The sequence below is a fragment of the Petromyzon marinus genome, chromosome 59 (assembly GCF_048934315.1).
Source record: "Petromyzon marinus isolate PM22_M1 ecotype Great Lakes invasive population chromosome 59, UKy_Petmar_22M1.pri1.0, whole genome shotgun sequence".
NCBI classification, from domain to species: Eukaryota; Metazoa; Chordata; class Hyperoartia; order Petromyzontiformes; family Petromyzontidae; genus Petromyzon; species Petromyzon marinus.
This window is the reverse complement of record NC_133725.1, coordinates 6,684,362-6,707,781: the sequence shown is the minus strand read 5'-3', so window position 1 is coordinate 6,707,781 and position 23,420 is coordinate 6,684,362. Positions and strand designations below refer to the sequence as shown.

At 51.7% G+C, this 23,420-nt stretch overlaps 1 protein-coding gene across 1 annotated transcript; it reads left to right on the top strand.

Annotated features, from left to right (window-relative positions):
* The first annotated feature begins 475 nt into the window (after positions 1-475).
* Positions 476-19,332, top strand: LOC116955392 (torsin-1A-like). Its single transcript, XM_032976442.2, has 6 exons — positions 476-1,027; positions 9,171-9,246; positions 11,730-11,919; positions 16,665-16,840; positions 17,854-17,981; positions 18,680-19,332. The coding sequence occupies exons 1-6, from the start codon at positions 811-813 to the stop codon at positions 18,931-18,933; spliced, it is 1,041 nt and encodes a 346-aa protein (XP_032832333.2). The 5' UTR covers positions 476-810; the 3' UTR covers positions 18,934-19,332.
* The last annotated feature ends 4,088 nt before the right edge of the window (positions 19,333-23,420 follow it).

Genomic DNA, 23,420 nt, shown 5'->3' with positions numbered 1-23,420 from the left:
ACTTCACTATGACCTCACTCTGACATCACTCTTACCTCACTCTGACCTCACTATGACCTCTCACCTCACTCTGACCTCACTCTGATCTCGCTATGACCTCACTCTGACCTCACTATGACCTCACTCTGATCTCACTATGACCTCACTCTGACCTCACTAGGACCTCACTCTCACTTCACTATGACCTCACTCTGATCTCACTATGACCTCACTCTGACCTCACTATGACCTCACTCTGATCTCACTATGACCCCACTCTGACCTCACTATTACCTCACTCTGATCTCACTATGACCTCACTCTGACCTCACTATGACCTCACTATGATGTCACTCACAGCGGCGGCGGCGCGCCGTCACTGCCGGGAAGGCGCCCGATGCGTTCTACCGTTTCTAGCGTCACCCGCCCGGAAACTCGCGCCTATCCGCGCTACGGTTTCCACTTGCACGGTGGGGGCGGGGCGTAAGTGGTAGCGGGGGGAAGACCCCGGAAGTCGCTGGGCAGCCCGGGGGAGCAGCGACATCGGGGCAGCGGGCAGTGGGCACGGGGCGCTCAGAGGGTGAAGGGCAGCCAGGGGCTCATCGGTACCGTGAGGGGGGTGAGGGAGTGGGGCAGCGCTGGGCTACGAGGGCAGGGTCCGTCCATCGAGTCAGAGGGAGGGGGCAGCGCTAGGCCAGTCGATCGTCGTGGGAGGGCAGCGACATCCATCGGAAGCGGTGTGTTGGGGGGGCAGTCCACTCACTCACTCAGTCAGAGAGAGAGAGCTAAGAGGGGCAGCTTGCTTGCCCACCACACACCCGAGACCCCGCCATGCGTCGCTCCACGCTGCCCCTGCTGCCCCTGCTGCTGCTGCTGCCCCTGCTGGGCCCATTGCCGTGCCGCGTTGACGCGTTCGAGCCCGTGGTGACGACCCTGGCCGTGGCCACGGCGTCGGTCGTCACCTGTCTCCTCTCCTACAGCGGGCCGCGCGTCGCCTGCTGGCTCGGCGAGTGTTGCAGCCCGCCCTGGATACAGCTCAACGTCACCGGTGACTGCTACGCGCGGCTATGATGACTGTGGTGATGATGATGACTGTGATGATGATGATGTCTAAGATGATGACTGTGATGATGATGTCTGTGATGATGACTGTGATGATGATGACTGTGATGATGATGACTGCGATGATGATGATGACTGTGATGATGATGTCTAAGATGATGATGACTGTGATGATGTCTGTGATGATGATGACTGTGATGATAATGTCTGTGATGATGATGATGACTGTGATGATGATGATTGTGATGATGATGACTGTGATGATGATGTCTGTGATGATGATGTCTGTGATGATGTCTGTGATGATGATGACTGTGATGATGATGACTGTGATGATGATGATGACTGTGATGATGATGGTGATGATGATGTCTGTGATGATGACTGTGATGATGATGATTGCGATGATGATGATGTCTAAGATGATGATGACTGTGATGATGACTGTGATGATGATGACTATGATGATGATGACTGTGATGATGATGACTGTGATGATGATGACTGTGAAGATGATGACTGTGATGATGACTGTGATGATGATGTCTGTGATGATGATGACTGTGATGATGATGACTGTGATGATGATGTCTGTGATGATGATGACTGTGATGATGACTGTGATGATGATGACTGTGATGATGATGATGTCTGTGATGATGACTGTGATGATGATGACTGCGATGATGATGACTGTGATGATGATGTCTGTGATGATGACTGTGATGATGACTATGATGATGATGACTGTGATGATGATGTCTGTGATGATGATGATGACTGTGATGATGATGATGTCTGTGATGATGATGACTGTGATGATGACTGTGATGATGATGTCTCTGATGATGATGACTGTGATGATGATGTCTAAGATGATGATGTCTGTGATGATGATGTCTGTGATGATTATGACTGTGAGATTGATGTATGTGATGATATGATGTCTGTGATGATGATGTCTAAGATGATGATGTCTGTGATCATGATGTCTGTGATGATATGATGATGACTGTGGCGATGACTATGATGATGTCCAAGATGATGATATCTGTGATGATGGCTGGGGCGATGATGATATGCTGATATGATGACTGTGATGATGACTATGATGATGTCTGTGATGATATGATGATGACTGATGATGTCTGTGATGATATGACTATTGTGATTACTGATGATGTCTATGATGACTATGATGATGACGATTAATATCTATGCTATGATGATGACTATGGTGATGATGGCTGATGTCTATGATATTATGATGATATGACTATGATGATGTCTATGATGATGTGATGACTATGATGATGTCTATGATGATGTGATGACTATGATGATGACTGATGATATCTATATGACTATGATGATATGATGACTGATGATGACAATTACTGATGACGGTCTATGATGACGTTACCTGCCAACAGTGTAGCATCTTGCCTCATCATCATCACCAAAACCACCATCACCATCATCATCACCATCATCATCACCACAACCACCATCATCATCATCACCACAACCACCATCATCATCATCATCACCACAACCACCATCATCACCACAACCACCACCACCACCATCATCACCACAACCACCACCACCATCATCACCACAACCACCACCATCATCATCATTACAACCACCGTCATCACCACAACCACCACCACCATCATCGTTATCTTCATCAGCGTGCACATACCCAATATTCACCCAGGAATGTCTGTCCCTAACGCTCGTGACGTCACTCCACATCGACCAGTCCCCCCCCCTCATTAATATTCATGAGCAGGTGACGTCCTCCAAATCAGGGGCGGAGCCAGGGGGGGTGACAGGGGTGACATTCTGCGTGTAAGTGTACGACACTCGGTCTGGCGTACTCCGTGCAACTGCATTGTCAGGGTGTGTCGCCAACCGATGGCGTCTAGTTCAACAGCCTGACTCTCTAATCATTCTTGAAATTAAAATTTGTTGAATGTCACCCCGGCCTGAAATCCTGGCTCTGTCCCTTCTCCAAATGGACACCCCCCCCCCCCCCCCCCAATTATTATTACCTCCTATAATGAGCCAAGAATGTCTGTGTGCAACACTCGTGACGTCACTCCACGTCGACCAGCCCTACCTAATTAATAATCATGAGCAGGTGACGTCACTCCACATCGAACAGCCCCCCCTCATTTATAATCATTGTAAGGTGACGTCCTCCAAATGGTCACCCCCCCCCCATTCATAATAATTAGCGGGTGACGTCACTCCACATGGGTGGGGGGGGGCGAGGCGCCTCCTCCCCCCTCCTCGGCGTCAACTGACAACCCTCACTACAAAGGCAGAACCCTCGCGTCATCACGTGATCTCCGTGACGCTGTTGTTGAGACATCAAAGTAAAAAGGACGTCGCGATGAACGAGGGATTATAACCTTAAAATGAAACAGGTCCGTGTCACCGCGCCCTTACAAACTGCACACGCATCGATGCAATGAACACATCACGTCGCTGTCTGCCCTTTTCGCTTGCAAGTTTCAGATGTACTGCAATGCACCCGCCCTTGGACGGGCAAAGAGGCTCGTTCCTAATATAACGAGCCGAGAATGTCTGTGTGTAACGCGCGTGACGTCACTTCACGTCGACCAGCCCTCATTAATAATCATGAACAGGTGGTGGTGGTGGTCCTCCACATGGACCCCCCCCCCTACCCCCCCCTACCCCCCCGTAATCAATAATCATGGTCAAGGGGGTCGGCAATCTGCGGGCTTCCAAGCCGCATTCGGCGGCTCTTTGGTTGCCCCCATTGCGGGCAGCCCGTTAACATTTTTTTTAAATCTTCAAACGTAATTTAGCATGAAGATAATTGATCAAATGTGGCAGGGAATGGCGTCGCTGCGGAATGTCTTGGCGACGCACAAAATGCACAACAGTCGAACTGTCTTGTTAAAGAATGACTAAGAGGGGGGATGAACAGCTAAATAGTCGCCTACTTTGTTGATTTAAGTCAGAATGTGTTGTCGTTGTTGTCGTCTGCTGTATGCCCGCTGCTGTGTGTGTGTACAAGTAGCTGGGCGTGTGATGCGGCTCTCTGTGAACCAATTGGGTCAAAGACAAAAACATAAATGGCTCTTCCTCTTTCGTGAAAGATTTCCCGACCCCTGATCATGGTGATCGGAAAACACTCTTCTTCGTCATCATCGTGGTGGTGGTGGTGATAGTCATCTTCAAATACTTCACGGTCAACCATCCAAATTGATATCATTCTTCATGATCAACTTGGCGATAATGTATTTTAACCGTATTAATCATGGTCATATCAATCTATATTTGAAGCTTTCGTGACTGCAGGAATCAATACTCTTTGGTTCTTTCGGTAAAGTCGTCACGTGGGTAGGAAAAAATAAAATAAATCAACGACGTTTCGGTCGCAGCACCAAGCGTCCGTCATCAGGTGTGAAACAAACACAGCAGGAGGAATGGTTTGATGATGGGTTGCTTGTGTTGCAATCGAAACGACGTGATCTATTATTATTTTCTACCTACGTGACTTTACCTGAACGGACCAAAGAGATTGGTCATATCATCGCGGTAGTATCACAATTATAATGATAATTCACTGTAGTCATCATCATCGTCGTCATGGTGATCCAGGATTGCAATCATTCTTGACCATTATTCACGTGCCAATTAAAAGACGTGTTTTTAGAACGTTCTCGTCCACCTCACAATCTCCACCCACGTTCCCCGAGTCCACTTCTCCGGGCCCGGCCCTTTTATCCGGAGGTAGCCGTCGCGTACGGGGCGAAATTAAATCGACCGGGAGAATCTGCGGCGACACCGAGTGACTTACGTTCCGTATTGGTGACGGACGAGCCGCCGGAGGAGATGGAAGTTTTCAGTGCTACGTTTAAATCACATCGGAGCGGAGTACAGCAGCAAGACGCTTCACTCCTACAACGTCCCACGAAATACAGATGTGTGTGTGTGTGTCGCTGCCGGCACCGGAGCGGGTCGTATAGTTTCGCGGTTAGCGCTACGCTGCGCTACGAACCCGGCGACCCGTGTTCGATTCCCGCTCGCGGCCAACACCCAGTGGCGATTATCTGAACCGGTCCTGGGCCTTCTCGCCGCGGTTGACTCGGCCTCCAATGAGTAGCTGGTGCGGTGTGTAGTAGTAAACATCGCCACTGGGCCAGGCAAAGGCGGCCCGTGCGTGGTGCTGGCCACCCACCCCCTCGTGTAGCCGTGGCCGCCTTCGTAGGTGCTCTCTAAAAGCACTTGCCCCAACAGTCCGTTGCAGGCTACACGGGGGATCTTTGCCTTTGTTATTCCACGTCGACCAACCCGAGAGCCGTTACTCGTGCGTCAAGGGTCCCAAGTTCGTGTCTCTCGCCGCAGACGACATCCTCTTGACCCTTGCTTGACCCCGTGTACAACACCCACGCGAATCTCGAACAATGCTACCATGGCTGTTGCGACACCGTCGTCGCGCAAACCGCGGCCGTCCCCGCAGTAGCAGCGGCGGCGGCGGCGGCTTTTTGGCTGGCCAACGGACAAAGACGCAGGAGCTGTGCACTTTCATATCCAGATGGAAAACGCGTTTCTTTCGAACTCCTTTTTTAGCGTGCTTGGGTTTGTTCTCCTACCGCACCTCCGATTAGCACGGTTGGCTGCGTATGGCGCGAAAGAAGTTCAACGTACGTACTGTGCATACGGTGAGGTAGTGCCACCTCGTTCCGGGCTGGGCTATCGCAGTCACCACCACAGAATACCAACACTTTCAATAAATATTTCCCATCTTTCGGTATGAATGTGCGCATTGCTTTAGGCTATTAATAGCGATGGTCATAACCGTGTCCGCTTCCAGTAGAACGATAACTTTACATCCGTATTTCTAAGCATTTTATGTTATCGCGGTGTTAAAGTACCAGCGAAAACAGGGTCACGCTTTTCTGCCCTGCTCAAATGAGAGGTCTCAGCCGTGCCTGATGACTCCTCTGAGAATGATGCCTTCATCTTTAACCGCCACTTATATAGGCGAGGTAATTGTATCAGCTCCTTCCCCCGCCCCAGTAAACGTCAGAGCAATTATCACACGTATCAAAAACAATCCGGTAGGTACCAGTCAAACCCCGTTTGCGAACATTGAAAGCAACGAACATCAAACCGAGCGTGTACATGCATTGACCCCCGTGGTACGGTGAGAGTGTGTGATTACCGTGCCGTTACAGGTACTTTACTTCACTATCTTAGTCCTCGCTGACGGTTTGCAAACTTTAAATATACAGCAGGCGTCAGGGTCGTGATCGAACCCACGGCCTCGTGTAGAGCAGGCGGGGTAGTTAACATCTCATAGCCACCGTGATGATGTTGACACAGAGACGCAAACTCCAAATATACAACAGGCGTCAGGGTCGCGGTCGAAACCACGACCTCCTGTAAACCAGGCGAGGTAGTCAACATCTCATAGCCACCGTGATGATGATGAGAGACGCAAACTCCAAATATACAACAGGCGTCAGGGTCACGGTCGAACCCACGACCTCCTGTAGGCGAGGAAGTTATCATCTCATAGCCACCGTGATGATGTTGACACAGAGACGCAAACTCCAAATATACAGCAGCAGGCGCCAGGGTTGCGGTCGAACCCACGACCTCCTGTACACCAGGCGAGGTAGTCAACATCTCATAGCCACCGACGGCACCAGGACACATCGGATTATTACATTTATTTCAACACTGGCATGAAAAACATTTTAATTTAAGTTAATATTTGACCTCGTATTGTTATTAACATATCTTTTTCCTCTTCCTGTGAGGTGGGGGGGGGGGGTCACCTCAAATCCGCCGTTTACAAAACTCGACCAAGAACGCGGAATGGAGGAACACGAAACATAGTTGGTGAACATTCAGAGGTTACGCCCGTACATTCATTTAAAAAGGGAATTCATGTATTACTGTGAAGTCAGTTTGAACATGTTCAAATGAATGAAATAACCCTCTACGATTTGCTAAAATAACTATTACTCTATTTGAGTTGTTACAATAACCCTATGTAATTTATTAAAATAAGTGAAATAACCATATGTGATTTATTAGAACATAAATATAATAACCCTACGTGTCCCGGGTCTCGGGCCACCCTGTAGCATTATAATGGGCTCTGCATGCATATCCGGGCAGTGTGGTGCCAAGGGATGTTACAACAACAGCCCAGTTTATGTAAATAATAACAGTCCATGTTCTCCTATAACGCTGCGTAGTTTTCATAACGCGAATTGGTTATCACTTGATGAACGTATTAGGGAACACCTTTTTTTATATAGAGTAAAACCTTGGATTGCAAGCATAATTCGTTCCAGAAACGTGTTTGTAATCCAAAGCACTCGTATATCAAAGCACTCGCATATCAGTTGTGATCACGTGACGCTCGGCAGACAAAGCGTCTATACGTACTACTACTCGTATTGCAAGACCCTCGCTCGTTTATCAAATTAATATTTATTTTAAAAAAATTGCTCGTCTTGCAAAACGCTCGCAGACCAAGTTACTCGCAATCCAAGGTTTTACTGTGCGTATATATATATAACGCGGATGCGAATCGGATAGAACGCGATCGAGCGAACGGAGCTACGTCGCAGCGCGAGTAGGAATAAGCGGTCGTGCGGCTGCCTCGGCGTAGCCTCGTCACCGCGCAAGGCGTTGGGATGCTGCTGGATGCTTCTAGGTGCTCCCCACGCGCCTCGGTCTTTGTTCGGCCTGCGTCGCGCATCTGGCGCGTTGTCGCGGACTGCGCTTTTTACACCCTGTATCGTACGATGTGCACGATGCGATTGTTCCATGACGCTGCGTTCTTCGGGAACGCAACGACCGCGCTCTGGGAGAGCAGAGGCAGTACATTGTGGTTCGGGTACCGGGGTGGCTGGAGGCGAAGGCTGAGAGGCGACGGATAACGGGAAAGGGCGGACGATGCTGTTGGCGACGTGAGTTTTGGGTTGAGGCGACGGGAGTCGCGTAGCGGTGTTAACCCTTTCCCGTTCCGATGACGTACGTGTATGTGCACGTCGTCGGTACGTCATCGGGACGTCATCGAGAAGTAAAGGGCCATGCAGGAGGGCGTGTGGCACACCTTTGGCGCCGGCTGTCGTAGAGTGCGGGCGTCGCTACGGTTCTCTGCGGTGAGCACGACGTCTTTAAAAACAACGCCGCTGCGACTGCGCCTGAATAATATGAGCGCTGAACAGCTCGCCGCGTTCCGAGGTTCAGCGGTGAACGAGACCGCGCCCTGCAACCTGCAGGCATCTCGGAACGGGAAAGGGTTACTAAAGCGACGACGTAGAGTCGAGTTCCCCTATAACATGGTAATTGAGTTCCTGAAGAACACCGCGTTACGGAAGAATCTCGTTATAAACAATAATATATAATGTGGGGTCAAGTCCGGTCCGCGATAACGCGTGAGAAGCGTTACGCAGGCCGGATAAAGACCGAAGTGCGTGGGTAGCATCTGGAAGCATCCAGCAGCATCCCGATGCCTTGTGTGCAACGCTACGCCGAGGTAGTCGTACAACCGCTTATTCATACTCGCGCGACGGAGTTCCGTTGGTTCGCATGCTTAATGCATTGATTGCGTTATATCCAATTCGCGTTATCAAAACTACGCGCTGTAGGAGAACAGACTGCATTTGCGAAACGACATAAAAGGGTGAGATGTAAATTGGGGCATTATTGTATGTCGAACTTCTTTCGCACCGTATGTAACCAGCCGAGCTCATTGGAGGTGTGCGGGAAGGACGGCAAACTAAACACAAAGAGCAGTTCTAAAGAAATTAGTTTTCAGTCTAGATGATTTGAAAAAGTGCAACGCTTCAGTAGCTTGCTAATATCGGAAGGGCGTTCCAGACGGCCGCAGAAGCACATCCGGAAGCGCCGCACGATGCGGTGACCGTCTTTGCTTGGTGGCCAGCCGGAAGCCGCCGCCGCCGCTGCGAGGAAAAGCAGAGTTGACGTGTTGATGCTTTTTGTTCCTTGACAAGATCGTGGTTCTTTTGTGGCAAGCCCTTTGGTGCGAGGGCGAGGGCACGTTGCCCGTGTGGGAGTCGCGCGACCTCACCAACTTCTCTCCGCCGCTGTGCCCACAGTTCTCAAAGAGGAGCTGGACCAACAACTCTACGGGCAGCACCTGGTGCACCACGTGGTGTTCAGGGCCATGGGCGGGTACGGCACATCCACGCCAACACACCAAACACCGCCCCGCCCCCCCGTATAGCCTTAAGAGGCTGTTGGAGCAACATCTGTTAGCGAGTGGCACCCATTTTCGCCTACCTCGAGTCCTGACGTTGGCTTGCACAATTACACACAGACACAAAGATCCCCCGTGTAGCCTTAACAGACTGTAAGGGCAAGTGCTGTTAGCGAGCCGGAACGGGACACGAGGGGGTGGGTGGCCAGTGCCACGCCCGACCGCCTTTGTCTCCCCAGTGGCGATCTTTACACATCGCACCAGCTACTCATTTTAAGCTGAGTCGACCTAGGGGAGGCCCACAAACCGGTTCAGACAATCGTCACACCGGTGTTGGCCGTGAGCGGGAATCGAGCTCGGGTCGCCGGGTTCGTAGCGCAGCGTAGCGCTAACCGTTGCACCACCGCTCCCCACACCACCACCACTACCACCAGAAACACCAACATTGCCACCATCAGCTGCAGCAACCAACACCTGGCATAGCAGTTTGATCCGTCAGCCTATGGGCCGTCTGGACAGATGTTTTCGAGCAGCCGTTCATTTAAGCAACAAACCCCCTGAACTCGGAAGTAGTTCTGCAATATCGTCTTCTGCAGACAGTTCTCTAGCACAAAGTGATACGCTGCTCTCTGCGAGAGTTCCGAACACTTCTAGACGTACAACTACCCATCACCTCGGCTTCTCAATGATTTGCAACTAGCCTCGCCTTTCCCGTTTAATTTATACTGTTTGGCATTTATATTCTTGGTTCTTTCGGTAAAGTCAGGTGATGAATGGTTGCTTGTGTTGCAGTCGAAACGTCGTGAGAATTTTATTGTTTTATATTTTTATTATTTTATTGTTTCCCTTCTACGTGCAGGTGACTTTACCGAAAGAACCAAGAATGTGAATCCCTGCAGTCGCGAAAGCTTTAAATCGAAATGTTCGGCATTTGTTTGGTTTTGTTTGATGACACTGCCGCTAGCGTAAAAAATTAGCGCACCGTTTACGTTATGAATTGCACAAACTGCAGCGGTAGCTCGGTATACGTCGTTAATTCGTTCCAGAAGGGGTAGGACTTACACCGAAAATGACGTCTGCCAAACGGATTTTCCCCCATAAGAAATAACGGGGAAGGAAATAATCCATTCCAGAGTATAAGAAATGATATTTTACATGGCATACTATACATTAATGTGGTTGTATAACGTAAGTTAGACGCTGCTTATTACTGAAATGCATACATAAATTAAAATAAATGCACAAATAAATTAAAATTAAAATAACATTTAACGTCACTTCACCTTGCTGAGAGGAGTTGAAACGCGTTAAAAATTCACAGAAGAGTTCTAGCAAGGGTCGTGCCACTGACCGAGATCCACAGGCACGCTGAAGGAGCGGCGCTTTGTTTCAGTCGTGAACGGGGTCTACGCGGGGTACGCGGTGACTCATCCCGACCCGTACAAGTTCCAGCGAGCGCGTCGCATCCCGGGCAAGACGTTCGTTATCCCAAGACACTTTATTCTCGTCGAAAACACGACGTGCACCAAATTCGACGTATTCCAAAGCGGTCGTACACCGAGGTGTGACTGTATGAACACACTGTTCCCTCGCACAACGATTGGATGCTCGTATAATATTGAGGATTTAAAAAAATAATAATTGTGTTTCTATTGATGCATCGTTTAGCTGCCCCAGCTCTTCACCTCCGCGGTGGCTAGGAGATGTTAACTACCTCGCGCGGTACACAGGAGGTCGTGGGTTCGATCCCGACCCTGACACCTGCTGCTGTATATTTGGAGTTTGTGTGTCTCTCTCATCATCACGGTGGCTAGGAGATGTTAACTACCTCGCTTGGTATACAGGAGGTCGTGGGTTAGATCCCAACCCTGACGCCTGCTGCTGTATATTTGGAGTCTGCGTGTCTCTCTCTCTCTCATCATCATCACGGTGGCTAGGAGATGTTAACTACCTCGCCTGGTGCACAGGAGGTCGTGGGTTCGATCCCGACCCTGTGGCCTGCTGCTGTATATTTGGAGTTTGCGTGTCTCTCTCTCTCTCTCATCATCATCACGGTGGCTGTGAGATGTTAACTACCTCGCCTGGTACACAGGAGGTCGTGGGTTCGTTCCCAACCCTGACACTCGAGAATATTTGGCTGCTGCTATAAATTCCCGCATGGTGGTGATGATGATGATGATGATGACGATAAGCCACTTGGTCGAGCAACGTGGCTCAGAACGCCCTCCTCACCTGGTAAAAATGAATAGAAACATTCTTTAGTTAAAACACCTCGGAACGTCACATGGGCAGGAGCGCCGCGGGTAAACGGGCAAACCCTGCACGCGTGAATCGGCGGAGTTCCGCTAATGACGATCCCCGTCGCCTCCCCCACGCCCCCCACGGCCCCCCTCCCCACACGCCCCCCACGGCCCCCCCTCCCCACACGCCCCCCACGGCCCCCCCTCCCCACACGCAGGTACGCGAGCAACCCGAGCCCGCAAAAGGCCCTGGCGTTGTCCTTTCATGGCTGGACGGGCACGGGCAAGAACTTCGTGTCGAACATCATCGCCAAGAGCCTCTTCCTCGAGGGCCAGAAGAGCAACTTTGTGCACACGTTCGTGGCCACGGTGCACTTCCCGCACGCCGCCCACGTGGACACGTACAAGGTGCCCGCGTGTCCACCACGGCCGCCACGGCTGCCACGCGATCTCGACAATACTGACCATTTCCACCCATAACACCGTCGCCACCGCCATACAGTGTTCGCGCATCGCTCTCGTATCGAGAGAGAGGATGACTCGGGGAGAGAAGACCACTTGGAGAGAGAGAGAGAGAAAGAGAGGACGACTCGGAGAGAGGGATGACTAGCCAACCACACACTAATTATAACTCTCGCCACACTAGCCAACCAGACACTAATTCTGTCTCTCGCCGCACTAGCCAACCAGACACTAATTCTGTCTCTCGCCGCACTAGCCAACCAGACACTAATTCTGTCTCTCACCACACTAGCCAACCAGACACTAATTCTGTCACCACACTAGCCAACCAGACACTAATTCTGTCGCCACACTAGCCAACCAAACACTAATTCTGTCTCTCACCACACTAGCCAACCAGACACTAATTCTGTCTCTCGCCACTAGCCAACCAGACACTAATTCTGTCTCTCACCACACTAGCCAACCACACACTAATTCTGTCTCTCACCACACTAGCCAACCAGACACTAATTCTGTCACCACACTAGCCAACCAGACACTAATTCTGACTCTCACCACACTAGCCAACCAGACACTAATTCTGTCACCACGCGAGCCAACCAGACACTAATTCTGTCTCTCGCCACACTAGCCAACCAGACACTAATTCTGTCTCTCACCACACTAGCCAACTAGACACTAATTCTGTCACCACACTAACCAACCAGACACTAATTCTGACTCTCACCACACTAGCCAACCAGACACTAATTCTGACTCTCACCACACTAACCAACCAGACACTAATTCTGACTCTCACCACACTAGCCAACCAGACACTAATTCTGTCTCTCACCACACTAGCCAACCAGACACTAATTCTGTCTCTCACCACACTAGCCAACCAGACACTAATTCTGTCTCTCACCACACTAGCCAACCGGACACTAATTCTGTCTCTCACCACACTAGCCAACCAGACACTAATTCTCACCCTCGCCACACTAGCCAACCAGACACTAATTCTGTCACCACACTAACCAACCAGACACTAATTCTGTCTCTCACCACACTAGCCATCCAGACACTAATTCTGACTCTCACCACACTAGCCAACCAGACACTAATTCTGTCTCTCACCACACTAGCCAACCAGACACTAATTCTGTCACCACACTAGCCAACCGGACACTAATTCTGTCTCTCGCCACACTAGCCAACCAGACACTAATTCTGTCGCCACACTAGCCAACCAGACACTAATTCTGTCGCCACACTAGCCAACCAGACACTAATTCTGTCTCTCACCACACTAGCCAACCAGACACTAATTCTGTCTCTCACCACACTAGCCAACCAGACACTAATTCTGTCTCTCGCCACACTAGCCAACCAGACACTAATTCTGTCACCACATTAACCAACCAGACACTAATTCTGACTCTCACCACACTAGCCAACCAGACACTAATTCTGTCTCTCACCACACTAGCCAACCAGACACTAATTCTGTCACCACACTAGCCAACCGGACACTAATTCTGTCTCTCGCCACACTAGCCAACCACACACTAATTCTGTCGCCACACTAGCCAACCAGACACTAATTCTGTCACCACACTAGCCAACCAGACACTAATTCTGTCTCTCGCCACACTAGCCAACCAGACACTGATTCTGTCGCCACACTAGCCAACTAGACACTGATTCTGTCTCTCACCACACTAGCCAACCAGACACTAATTCTGTCTCTCACCACACTAGCCAACCAGACACTAATTCTAACCCTAGCCACACTAGCCAACTAGACACTGATTCTGTCTCTCACCACACTAGCCAACTAGACACTAATTCTGTCACCACACTAGCCAACCAGACACTAATTCTGTCTCTCACTACACTAGCCAACTAGACACTAATTCTGTCACCACACTAGCCAACCAGACACTAATTCTCACCCTCGCCACACTAGCCAACCAGACACTAATTCTGTCTCTCACCACACTAGCCAACCAGACACTAATTCTCACCCTCGCCACACTAGCCAACTAGACACTGATTCTGTCTCTCACCACACTAGCCAACCAGACACTAATTCTCACCCTAGCCACACTAGCCAACCAGACACTAATTCTGTCTCTCACCACACTAGCCAACCAGACACTAATTCTGTCTCTCACCACACTAGCCAACCAGACACTAATTCTGTCTCTCGCCACTAGCCAACCAGACTCTAATTCTGTCTCTCACCACACTAGCCAACCAGACACTAATTCTGTCTCTCACCACACTAGCCAACCAGACACTAATTCTGTCACCACGCGAGCCAACCAGACACTAATTCTGTCTCTCACCACACTAGCCAACCAGACACTAATTCTGTCACCACACTAACCAACCAGACACTAATTCTGACTCTCACCACACTAACCAACCAGACACTAATTCTGACTCTCACCACACTAGCCAACCAGACACTAATTCTGTCTCTCACCACACTAGCCAACCAGACACTAATTCTGTCTCTCACCACACTAGCCATCCAGACACTAATTCTGACTCTCACCACACTAGCCAACCAGACACTAATTCTGTCTCTCACCACACTAGCCAACCAGACACTAATTCTGTCACCACACTAGCCAACCGGACACTAATTCTGTCTCTCGCCACACTAGCCAACCAGACACTAATTCTGTCGCCACACTAGCCAACCAGACACTAATTCTGTCTCTCACCACACTAGCCAACCAGACACTAATTCTGTCTCTCACCACACTAGCCAACCAGACACTAATTCTGTCACCACACTAGCCAACCGGACACTAATTCTGTCTCTCGCCACACTAGCCAACCACACACTAATTCTGTCGCCACACTAGCCAACCAGACACTAATTCTGTCACCACACTAGCCAACCAGACACTAATTCTGTCTCTCGCCACACTAGCCAACCAGACACTGATTCTGTCGCCACACTAGCCAACTAGACACTGATTCTGTCTCTCACCACACTAGCCAACCAGACACTAATTCTGTCTCTCACCACACTAGCCAACCAGACACTAATTCTGTCACCACACTAGCCAACCAGACACTAATTCTGTCTCTCGCTACACTAGCCAACTAGACACTAATTCTGTCACCACACTAGCCAACCAGACACTAATTCTCACCCTCGCCACACTAGCCAACCAGACACTAATTCTGTCTCTCACCACACTAGCCAACCAGACACTAATTCTCACCCTCGCCACACTAGCCAACTAGACACTAATTCTGACTCTCGCCACACTAGCCAACCAGACACTAATTCTGTCACCACGCGAGCCAACCAGACACTAATTCTGTCTCTCACCACACTAGCCAACCACACACTAATTCTGTCACCACACTAGCCAACCAGACACTAATTCTGTCTCTCGCCACACTAGCCAACCAGACACTAATTCTGTCACCACACTAACCAACCAGACACTAATTCTGACTCTCACCACACTAGCCAACCAGACACTAATTCTGTCTCTCACCACACTAGCCAACCAGACACTAATTCTGTCTCTCACCACACTAGCCAACCAGACACTAATTCTGTCTCTCACCACACTAGCCAACCGGACACTAATTCTGTCTCTCCACACACACTAGCCAACCAGACACTAATTCTCACCCTCGCCACACTAGCCAACCAGACACTAATTCTGTCGCCACACTAGCCATCCAGACACTAATTCTGACTCTCACCACACTAGCCAACCAGACACTAATTCTGTCTCTCGCCACACTAGCCAACCAGACACTAATTCTGTCACCACACTAGCCAACCGGACACTAATTCTGTCTCTCGCCACACTAGCCAACCAGACACTAATTCTGTCACCACACTAGCCAACCGGACACTAATTCTGTCACCACACTAGCCAACCACACACTAATTCTGTCGCCACACTAGCCAACCAGACACTAATTCTGTCTCTCACCACACTAGCCAACCAGACACTAATTCTCACCCTCGCCACACTAGCCAACCAGACACTAATTCTCACCCTCGCCACACTAGCCAACCAGACACTAATTCTGTCTCTCGCCACACTAGCCAACCAGACACTAATTCTGTCGCCACACTAACCAACCAGACACTAATTCTGTCGCCACACTAACCAACCAGACACTAATTCTGTCGCCACACTAACCAACCAGACACTAATTCTAACCCTAGCCACACTCGCCAACCAGACACTAATTCTAACTCTCGCCACACTCGCCAACCAGACACTAATTATAACCCTAGCCACACCAGCCAACTAGACACTTGCCCTAACCCTAGCCACACTAGCCAACCAGACACTTGCCCTACCCCTAACCCTAGCCACACCAGCCAACCAGCCACTTGCCCTAACCCTAGCCACACCAGCCAACCCAACACTCGCCGTAGCCCTTGAGGAGGGCACCACCACCCTCTTCCACGCGGAGTCACGTTGCCCACCCTGGCATCTCCTAACGCCTTTCCCTGAAGCGCTCCTCGTCTTGGAAAGCAGAACCAGTAGTAGCAGCGGCACCTCCACGTCCGCATTGAGCATCGGGCTCCTGGACATGTTACTTACTGCCATCGTGAGCGTGAGTAGAAACGAGATCGTGTCGGTTTTGCGTGCTCACGGTTCCCCGCGCGCTTGCTTGCGTGTGGGCGCTTGTGCGGGCGCGCAACTCAGGAGCAGCTGCAGGGCTGGATCCGCGGGAACGTGACCACGTGCAAACATTCCGTGTTCGTCTTCGACGAGATGGACAAGATGCACCCCGGCCTCATCGACGCCATCAAGCCGTTCCTCGACTACTACCCCATACTGGACGGCGTGGACTACCGCCACGCCATCTTCATCTTCCTCAGGTCGGTGCCACTGTGACCGCTCCGGGCGGGACATGGGGAGCGGGAGCGTGGAGCACGTGCCGGTGTACACACACACACACACGCACATGCACGCGCGTACACACACACACACACGCACGCGCGTACACACGCACGCGCGTACACACGCACGCGCGTACGCACGCACACACGTGTACACACACACACACACACGTGTACACACACACGCACGCACGCGTGTACACACACACACACAAACATCCCCCGTGTAGCCTTAAAAAGAATGTAGGGGCAAGTGCTGTTAGCGAGTGGCACCTGTGAAGGCCGGAACGGTACACGAGGGGGTGAGTGGCCAGCACCACGCCCGACCGCCTTTGTCTCCCCCAGTGGCGATGTTTACTACACACCGCGCCAGGTACTCATTTTAGGCTTAGTCGACCTACACACGTGTGTGTACACACGCGCACACGCACACGCGTGTCGTGGGGATTCACAGGAGTTGCGCAGCGGGTACCGCGTCGGAGGCTCGGGGACTCGCGTCCACCGATGTCACGAGCCGCTCCTCCTCCCTCCCCGCTCCTCCTCCCTCCCTCCCTGCTCCTCCTCCCTCCCCGCTCCTCCTCCCTCCCCGCTCCTCCTCCCTCCCTCCCTGCTCCTCCTCCCTCCCCGCTACTCCTCCCTCCCAGCTCCTCCTCCCTCCCTCCCCGCTCCTCCTCCCTCCCCGCTCCTCCTCCCTCCCCGCTCCTCCTCCCTCCCCGCTCCTCCTCCCTCCACGCTCCTCCTCCCTCCCCCGCTCCTCCTCCCTCCCTCCCCGCTCCTCCTCCCTCCCCGCTCCTCCTCCCTCCCCGCTCCTCCTCCCTCCCCACTCCTCCTCCCTCCCCGCTCCTCCTCCCTCCCCGCTCCTCCTCCCTCCCCGCTCCTCCCTCCCCGCTCCTCCTCCCTCCCCGCTCCTCCCTCCCTCCCCGCTCCTCCCTCCCTCCCCGCTCCTCCTCCCTCCCTCCCTCCCTCCTCCTCCCTCGCCGCTCCCCGTGCAGTAACGCCGGAGGTAACGACATCAACGAGGTGGCGCTGCGCTTCTGGAACGAGGGCCGCAAGCGCGAGGAGATCGTCCTCGCGGACACGGAGAAGGTGCTCACGCTGCGTGCCTTCAACGACAAAAGCAGTACGTGGCTCTCTCTCTCTGCAGCCCCGCACTTGCTGTGCGTATGCGTACGCGTGCACACGCGTGCGCGCGTGTGCGTGTACACGCGTGCGTGCGTGTACACACATGCGTGCGTGCGTGTGCGTGTACACGCGTGCGTGCGCGCATGCGTGTACACACGTGCGTACGCGCGTGTGCGTGTACACGTGTGCGTGCGCGTGCGTTTTGCTCGATATGGGGAGAACAAGGTCGCGCATCTGCCAGCCATCTCAGTCGGTCAACCCACGGCACCTGGGTCTGGTCCCGTGACCTCCTGCCAGCAGCGAGCCTTAGACACGTCACACGTGGTCCTCCTCAAAGCGCACCTGGCCTGGCACGGGCCGCCGTGGTTACGTCACCGCCACTTAGTGGCAAACAGCTGCTGCTGCTGCTGTTATTGTGGTCCCGCGTGTGTGTCCAGCACGGGGAGCGTTGGGGGGGATCTTTGCATTTGTTGTGGCCTAACAAGAAGGGAAACACAGTGCGGGGGGGGGGGAGCGGTCGTGCAGCGGTTAGCGCTACGCTGCGCTACGAACCCCACGACCCCAGCTCGTTTCCCGCTCAAGGACCAACACGATCATCCGAAACCGGTCCTGGGCCTCCGCTAGGTCGACTCGGCCTCAAACGGAGCGCCCTGTACGGCGCGTCTCTCTCTCTCTCTCCGCCCGCCCGCCCTGCAGGTGGCTTCTGGCATGCGAGCCTCATTGACAAGCACCTCATCGACTTCTTCGTGCCCTTCCTGCCGCTGGAGCACCGGCACGTGCGCATGTGCGCGCGCGCGGTGGCGAGGGCGCGCGGGGTGCAGCTGATTGACGCAGTGGAGCGCGTGGCCAAGGCCGTCGCCGACGAGATGGCTTACTTTCCCGAGAACGAGGGCATCTTCTCTGTCACGGGCTGCAAGAGCGTCGCCCAGAAGGTGGAGTTCCACTTGTGAAGACGGCGACGGCGGAGGAGGTGGAGGTGGAGGAGGTGGTGGAGGAGGTGGAGGGAGGAGGTAGAGACATTCCCGACGGGCGGAGATCAACGATGCCGCCCTGTTGCCATCGTGTGGACTTTTTTTTGTTTTTGTTTAAATCTCTGCGGTGTTGAAATCTCGTACACCACCAGATCATGAAGTTTTTGCTGCGTATTCGCGTAACAATTCTATCAAATCTATTTAACGCTTGCCACTTGTGTACATAACAAACAGAAAATCGATGCAATTGTTTTCCTGCGCGCGATGGCATCGGTGGTGATGTTCAGAGGCCAGTTGCCAATGTGGAGGTCCTGCTGCTGGTGCTGCCGACCATGATGATGAGGGTTTTCAGTAAAAAGTTTGTGTAGTTTCGCTGTACCTCCTCCTGCTTCCTCTACGTGTTATTTGGGTTACGTGGCCAAAATCACAGCGTGGCTTATTTTAAAACAAACAACACCGAGTCTACGTGTGACTACATCTGCTGCGACATCTCCGTGCCTGTCCATGGATTTCGTAGTTTGTGCTGCGCGGCCACAACCGCGCCAGTCCTGCAGCATCGGCCTGCTGTCGACGTTCTGACGCGGTTGATGGCGTTCCACCTATGGTGAGCGAGCGAGTGAGCGGGTGGGCAGATGAGTGACTGGGTGAGTGGGTGCGTGGGTGACTGGATGGGTGACTGGGTGAGTGGGTAGGTGAGTTAATGGTTCCACCGGTGGTGAGCGAGTGACTGGGTAGGTGAGTGACTGGGTAAGTGGGTGGGTGAGTGGGTAGATGAGTGAGTGGGTGGGTGAGTCACTGGGTGAGTGGGTTGGTGAGTGGGTGAGTGGGTAGATGAGTGACTGGGTAGGTTAGTGAGTGGTTGAGTGGGTGCATGGTTAGTTGAGTGAGTGGGTAACTGAGTGACTGGCTGAATGGGTAGGCGAGTTGATGGTTCCACCAGTCGGTGTCTTCGAGGTGGAGGAGGAAGTCAAAGCCTGGAGGAGGTGCGATGATGATGTGTGCGTCTCGAATGAGGTGTTCATTATTCTGTACGTCCGCGTTGTTCAACTCAGTACCGCGCAGCAGCAGCAGCTTTCCTGTGGACCTGGGTGGCGAGATTCTAGGGTGGCAGCAACGCGATCCCAGAAGGATTTGGTGTCATTCAGCACTTGCCTGCGTTACCGGAAGCCCACTTGCTGCTGTCAGGGGGGAGAGGAGACTATGGGAGGTTGTAGGCGGGCAGCCGGTGCCCTTGCGTTGGCCGGTGCTGCTGCTGCTGCTGCTGTTGCGGGTGCAGGCGTTGATGGCCCACGACAGTCGGGTGAATTCACGAACGCCGGAGCGGATCGAGCCTGGCGAGCGTGTGCCGTCGTCGTCGAACATGAAACCATCGCGCGAACTGCGGTCGCCATCCTCGCGGCGGCGGCGGCGGCGGCGGCGGCGGTGGCGGCTTCTGTGGCTGGCCGTCGAAACGAAGGCGGTGGTCGCCACATCGCGCGGCGCTTTTCGGAGGCGCATCTGGGGCCGTCTGGAACGCCTTTACGATATTATGACAAAGCTTCCGGCGTTCCAATGCACTTTCGAATCGCCTCGATTGAAAACCCGCTGCTTGCGTCTCGTTTGCTGCCCTTCCTGCGATGAGCGCGGTCGGCGACATACGGCGCGAAAGAAATTCAACAAGCATAAATACGCACCGTTGTCAAGTATAGACCGGTTGGCGACGTGATGATTGGCTATTAATGTGGTTGGATGAATGTCGTGTGGTGGACAGTGCCGGATTAAGCTAGTGCGGGGCCTGTAGCATGATGTTATAAAGTGGTCCCTATATAAAAAAAATATTAAAATACAAGTTTTTTTTTTACTTGCACAGTAAAGTAATTGTATTTTTTCATTTGCTACACAGCCAGATAATGACAAATCGCTAAACTTAAATTCCCAGTCGTTCATAAAAGTTGAAGGCGGTATAGTACTATAGTAATAGAGCAAGTGCAAAATCAGTGAACCGGCATTGATAGCTTTAAAGCATTTAGCACGAGGCCCTTGAAAGTGCGGGGCCCGTAGTAGCTACTACTACACGTGTAGTAGTAGCTACTACACGTGTAGCTACTACTACACTACACGTGTAGTAGTTACTACACTACACGTGTAGTGTAGTAGCTACTACACGTGTAGTAGCTACTACACGTGTAGTAGTTACTCATGCGACTAAGATCATCCGGCACTGGTGGTGGATGTCATGATTGGATGTTTATAAACGGTGGTTGGATGAGATGTGGTGGTTGGATGATGTCATGGTGATTGGATGTTGTCATGGTGATTGGATGATGTCAGCGTGGATATCATGGTGATAGGATGGTGATGTCGTGACGATTGGGGCAGTGACTGACCAAATAGCGATGCTGATGGAGGTCAGATGCTGCAGCCACGACCAGCCGGTGTCAAGACCACCGCTGTGCCAGACCCCTCACCCCCAGCGCTGGTGACAATCAGCTGGCCTTCTAAGACTCAACACTGCACCAGAGACTACACGGACAATAGGCTCAACACTGCACCATAGACTCAACACTGCACGATAGACTCAACACTGCCCATAGACTCGAACACTGCCCATAGACACTGCACCATAGACTCAACACTGCCCATAGACACTGCACCATAGACTCAACACTGCCCACAGACTCAACACTGCACCATAGACTCAACACTGCCCATAGACACTGCACCACAGACTCAACACTGCACCATAGACTCAACACTGCACAATAGACACTGCACCATAGCTTCAACACTGCACACACAGGGCTGGATCATAGTCCCGTGAGGGCCCCTGGTCACGTGTCTTTTGGAGCCCCCCCCCCCCCGCTTTCCTATATTGGTGTCTTTCTTGCCTTCCTCCTTGCAAAATCATCCACTAGATCGTCAAAAATCTCGCTGTCTGACAAGGTCTGACTATTGCCATACGTGACAATGAGCTGAGTCGTGTTTGGCAACACGCTCCTCCGCAGCTCATTCTTTATTCTGCCTAAAAGGGAAAATGTCCGCTCACCCTGGCAGTCTGTCGCTGGCAAAGTTAGAAAAAACATTGGGGAACGCTGACTGCAGATTAAGTGCCCTGCAACGTCTCAAGCAATTTAGTTGGGCACTTCTCACCCTCGGAGTCAGACATGAAAGACGTGAATTGGATGTGAGTTCATTGGCAAAGTTCATGTCCAGGTCTGATGGATATGCAGCAGAGAGTGCATTTACCTTTTCCATTATGACATCACTGTTAGACACCTGATCTGACATAAACAGACTGGTCCAAACGCTTGTAAGCATCCAAGCGATGTTCAAGGCACGCCACTAGCTTATCGGTGACCACATAAAATGTTTCTATGTTGAACTTCTCCCTCCCCTCGTCACACCTGGCTCTGAGCTCTCGTCTGCAAATGTTTTTGCGTTTCCTCTTTCGCTGAAGATCGTGCTTATGTGACTGCGAGACACCTGTCACATCTAAGGCTGCCCTTTCAAAAGCCTCAAACTGGTCTCGCTGTCCCGCCACAAAATCCCTCAACGAAAGTAAAAGCTGTGCTGCTACAGAGATGTAAATGTCACTTTTCTGTAGGTGCATGCTTGTAGCGTGGAACCGGTCAAGTATGACGTCCCAGAAATGTGCCATGAACACCGTCTTTAGGGTGTCCAATTTAACATCGTCCAGCGGCCTCAATTCGAGCATCTCTTTTCTCATTATCATTGCACATACCACCAGAGGCCTCTCTAATTAGGGTGCAATTACTCCACACTGCCTTGGCTGACTCTGCCTGAGCACTCCACCGAGTACTGGACAGCGATGTTAATGCCAGTCTGACATCTGTCTTCGGAAAGACTTTCCCCCATCTGTGTGTGGATGAAGAGCAAAATGGGTACAGTGACTGCAACATGTTAAAAATAACTCGTCAGCCTCTGGGCTACTGCCGTTGAAGGTGTCACCACCAACTAAGTTAAGTGAATGCGCTGCGCAAGGCACATACTCTGTAGCCCATTGTATTTTCCTGACATGTTGCTTGCATTGTCATACGACTGACCTCAGTTTGAGAGGTCCAACCCAAGGCCCTCCACCATCACAGTCTGCTAAAGTTTTCCTGGTGTGGCTCTGAATTGGCTCAAAGCCCAGGAATCGCTCCAGCACATCCCCGCTGCTGTTAACAAACCGGAATATGAATGTCAATTGGTCCATATGTGACAGGTCTGGGGTGGAGTGAACAATTATTGAAAAATATTTGGCATCCCGAATCTCATCCGCTATTGTTTAGCGAGTTTTCTGACCCATTAATTCAATGAGTTATTCACACATTGTCGATGACAAATAGGACTCTGTTCCTATTCCACCAAACTTTTTAATATTCAGCTAAGAATGGGTCAAATTGTGATCGCAATTCTAGGATGCCAAGGAAATAACCGCTATAGGTTGACCCAAACACTTCATCATCTCCCCTAAACGCAAGTCC

Excerpts from the sequence above, each read along its gene's own strand:
- LOC116955392 (XM_032976442.2), top strand. The coding sequence starts at position 811 with ATGCGTCGCTCCACGCTGCCCCTGCTGCCCCTGCTGCTGCTGCTGCCC. Across the intron at positions 16,841-17,853 it reads GCCATCTTCATCTTCCTCAG|TAACGCCGGAGGTAACGACA; the intron begins GTCGGTGCCACT and ends CTCCCCGTGCAG. Across the intron at positions 17,982-18,679 it reads TGCCTTCAACGACAAAAGCA|GTGGCTTCTGGCATGCGAGC; the intron begins GTACGTGGCTCT and ends CCCGCCCTGCAG.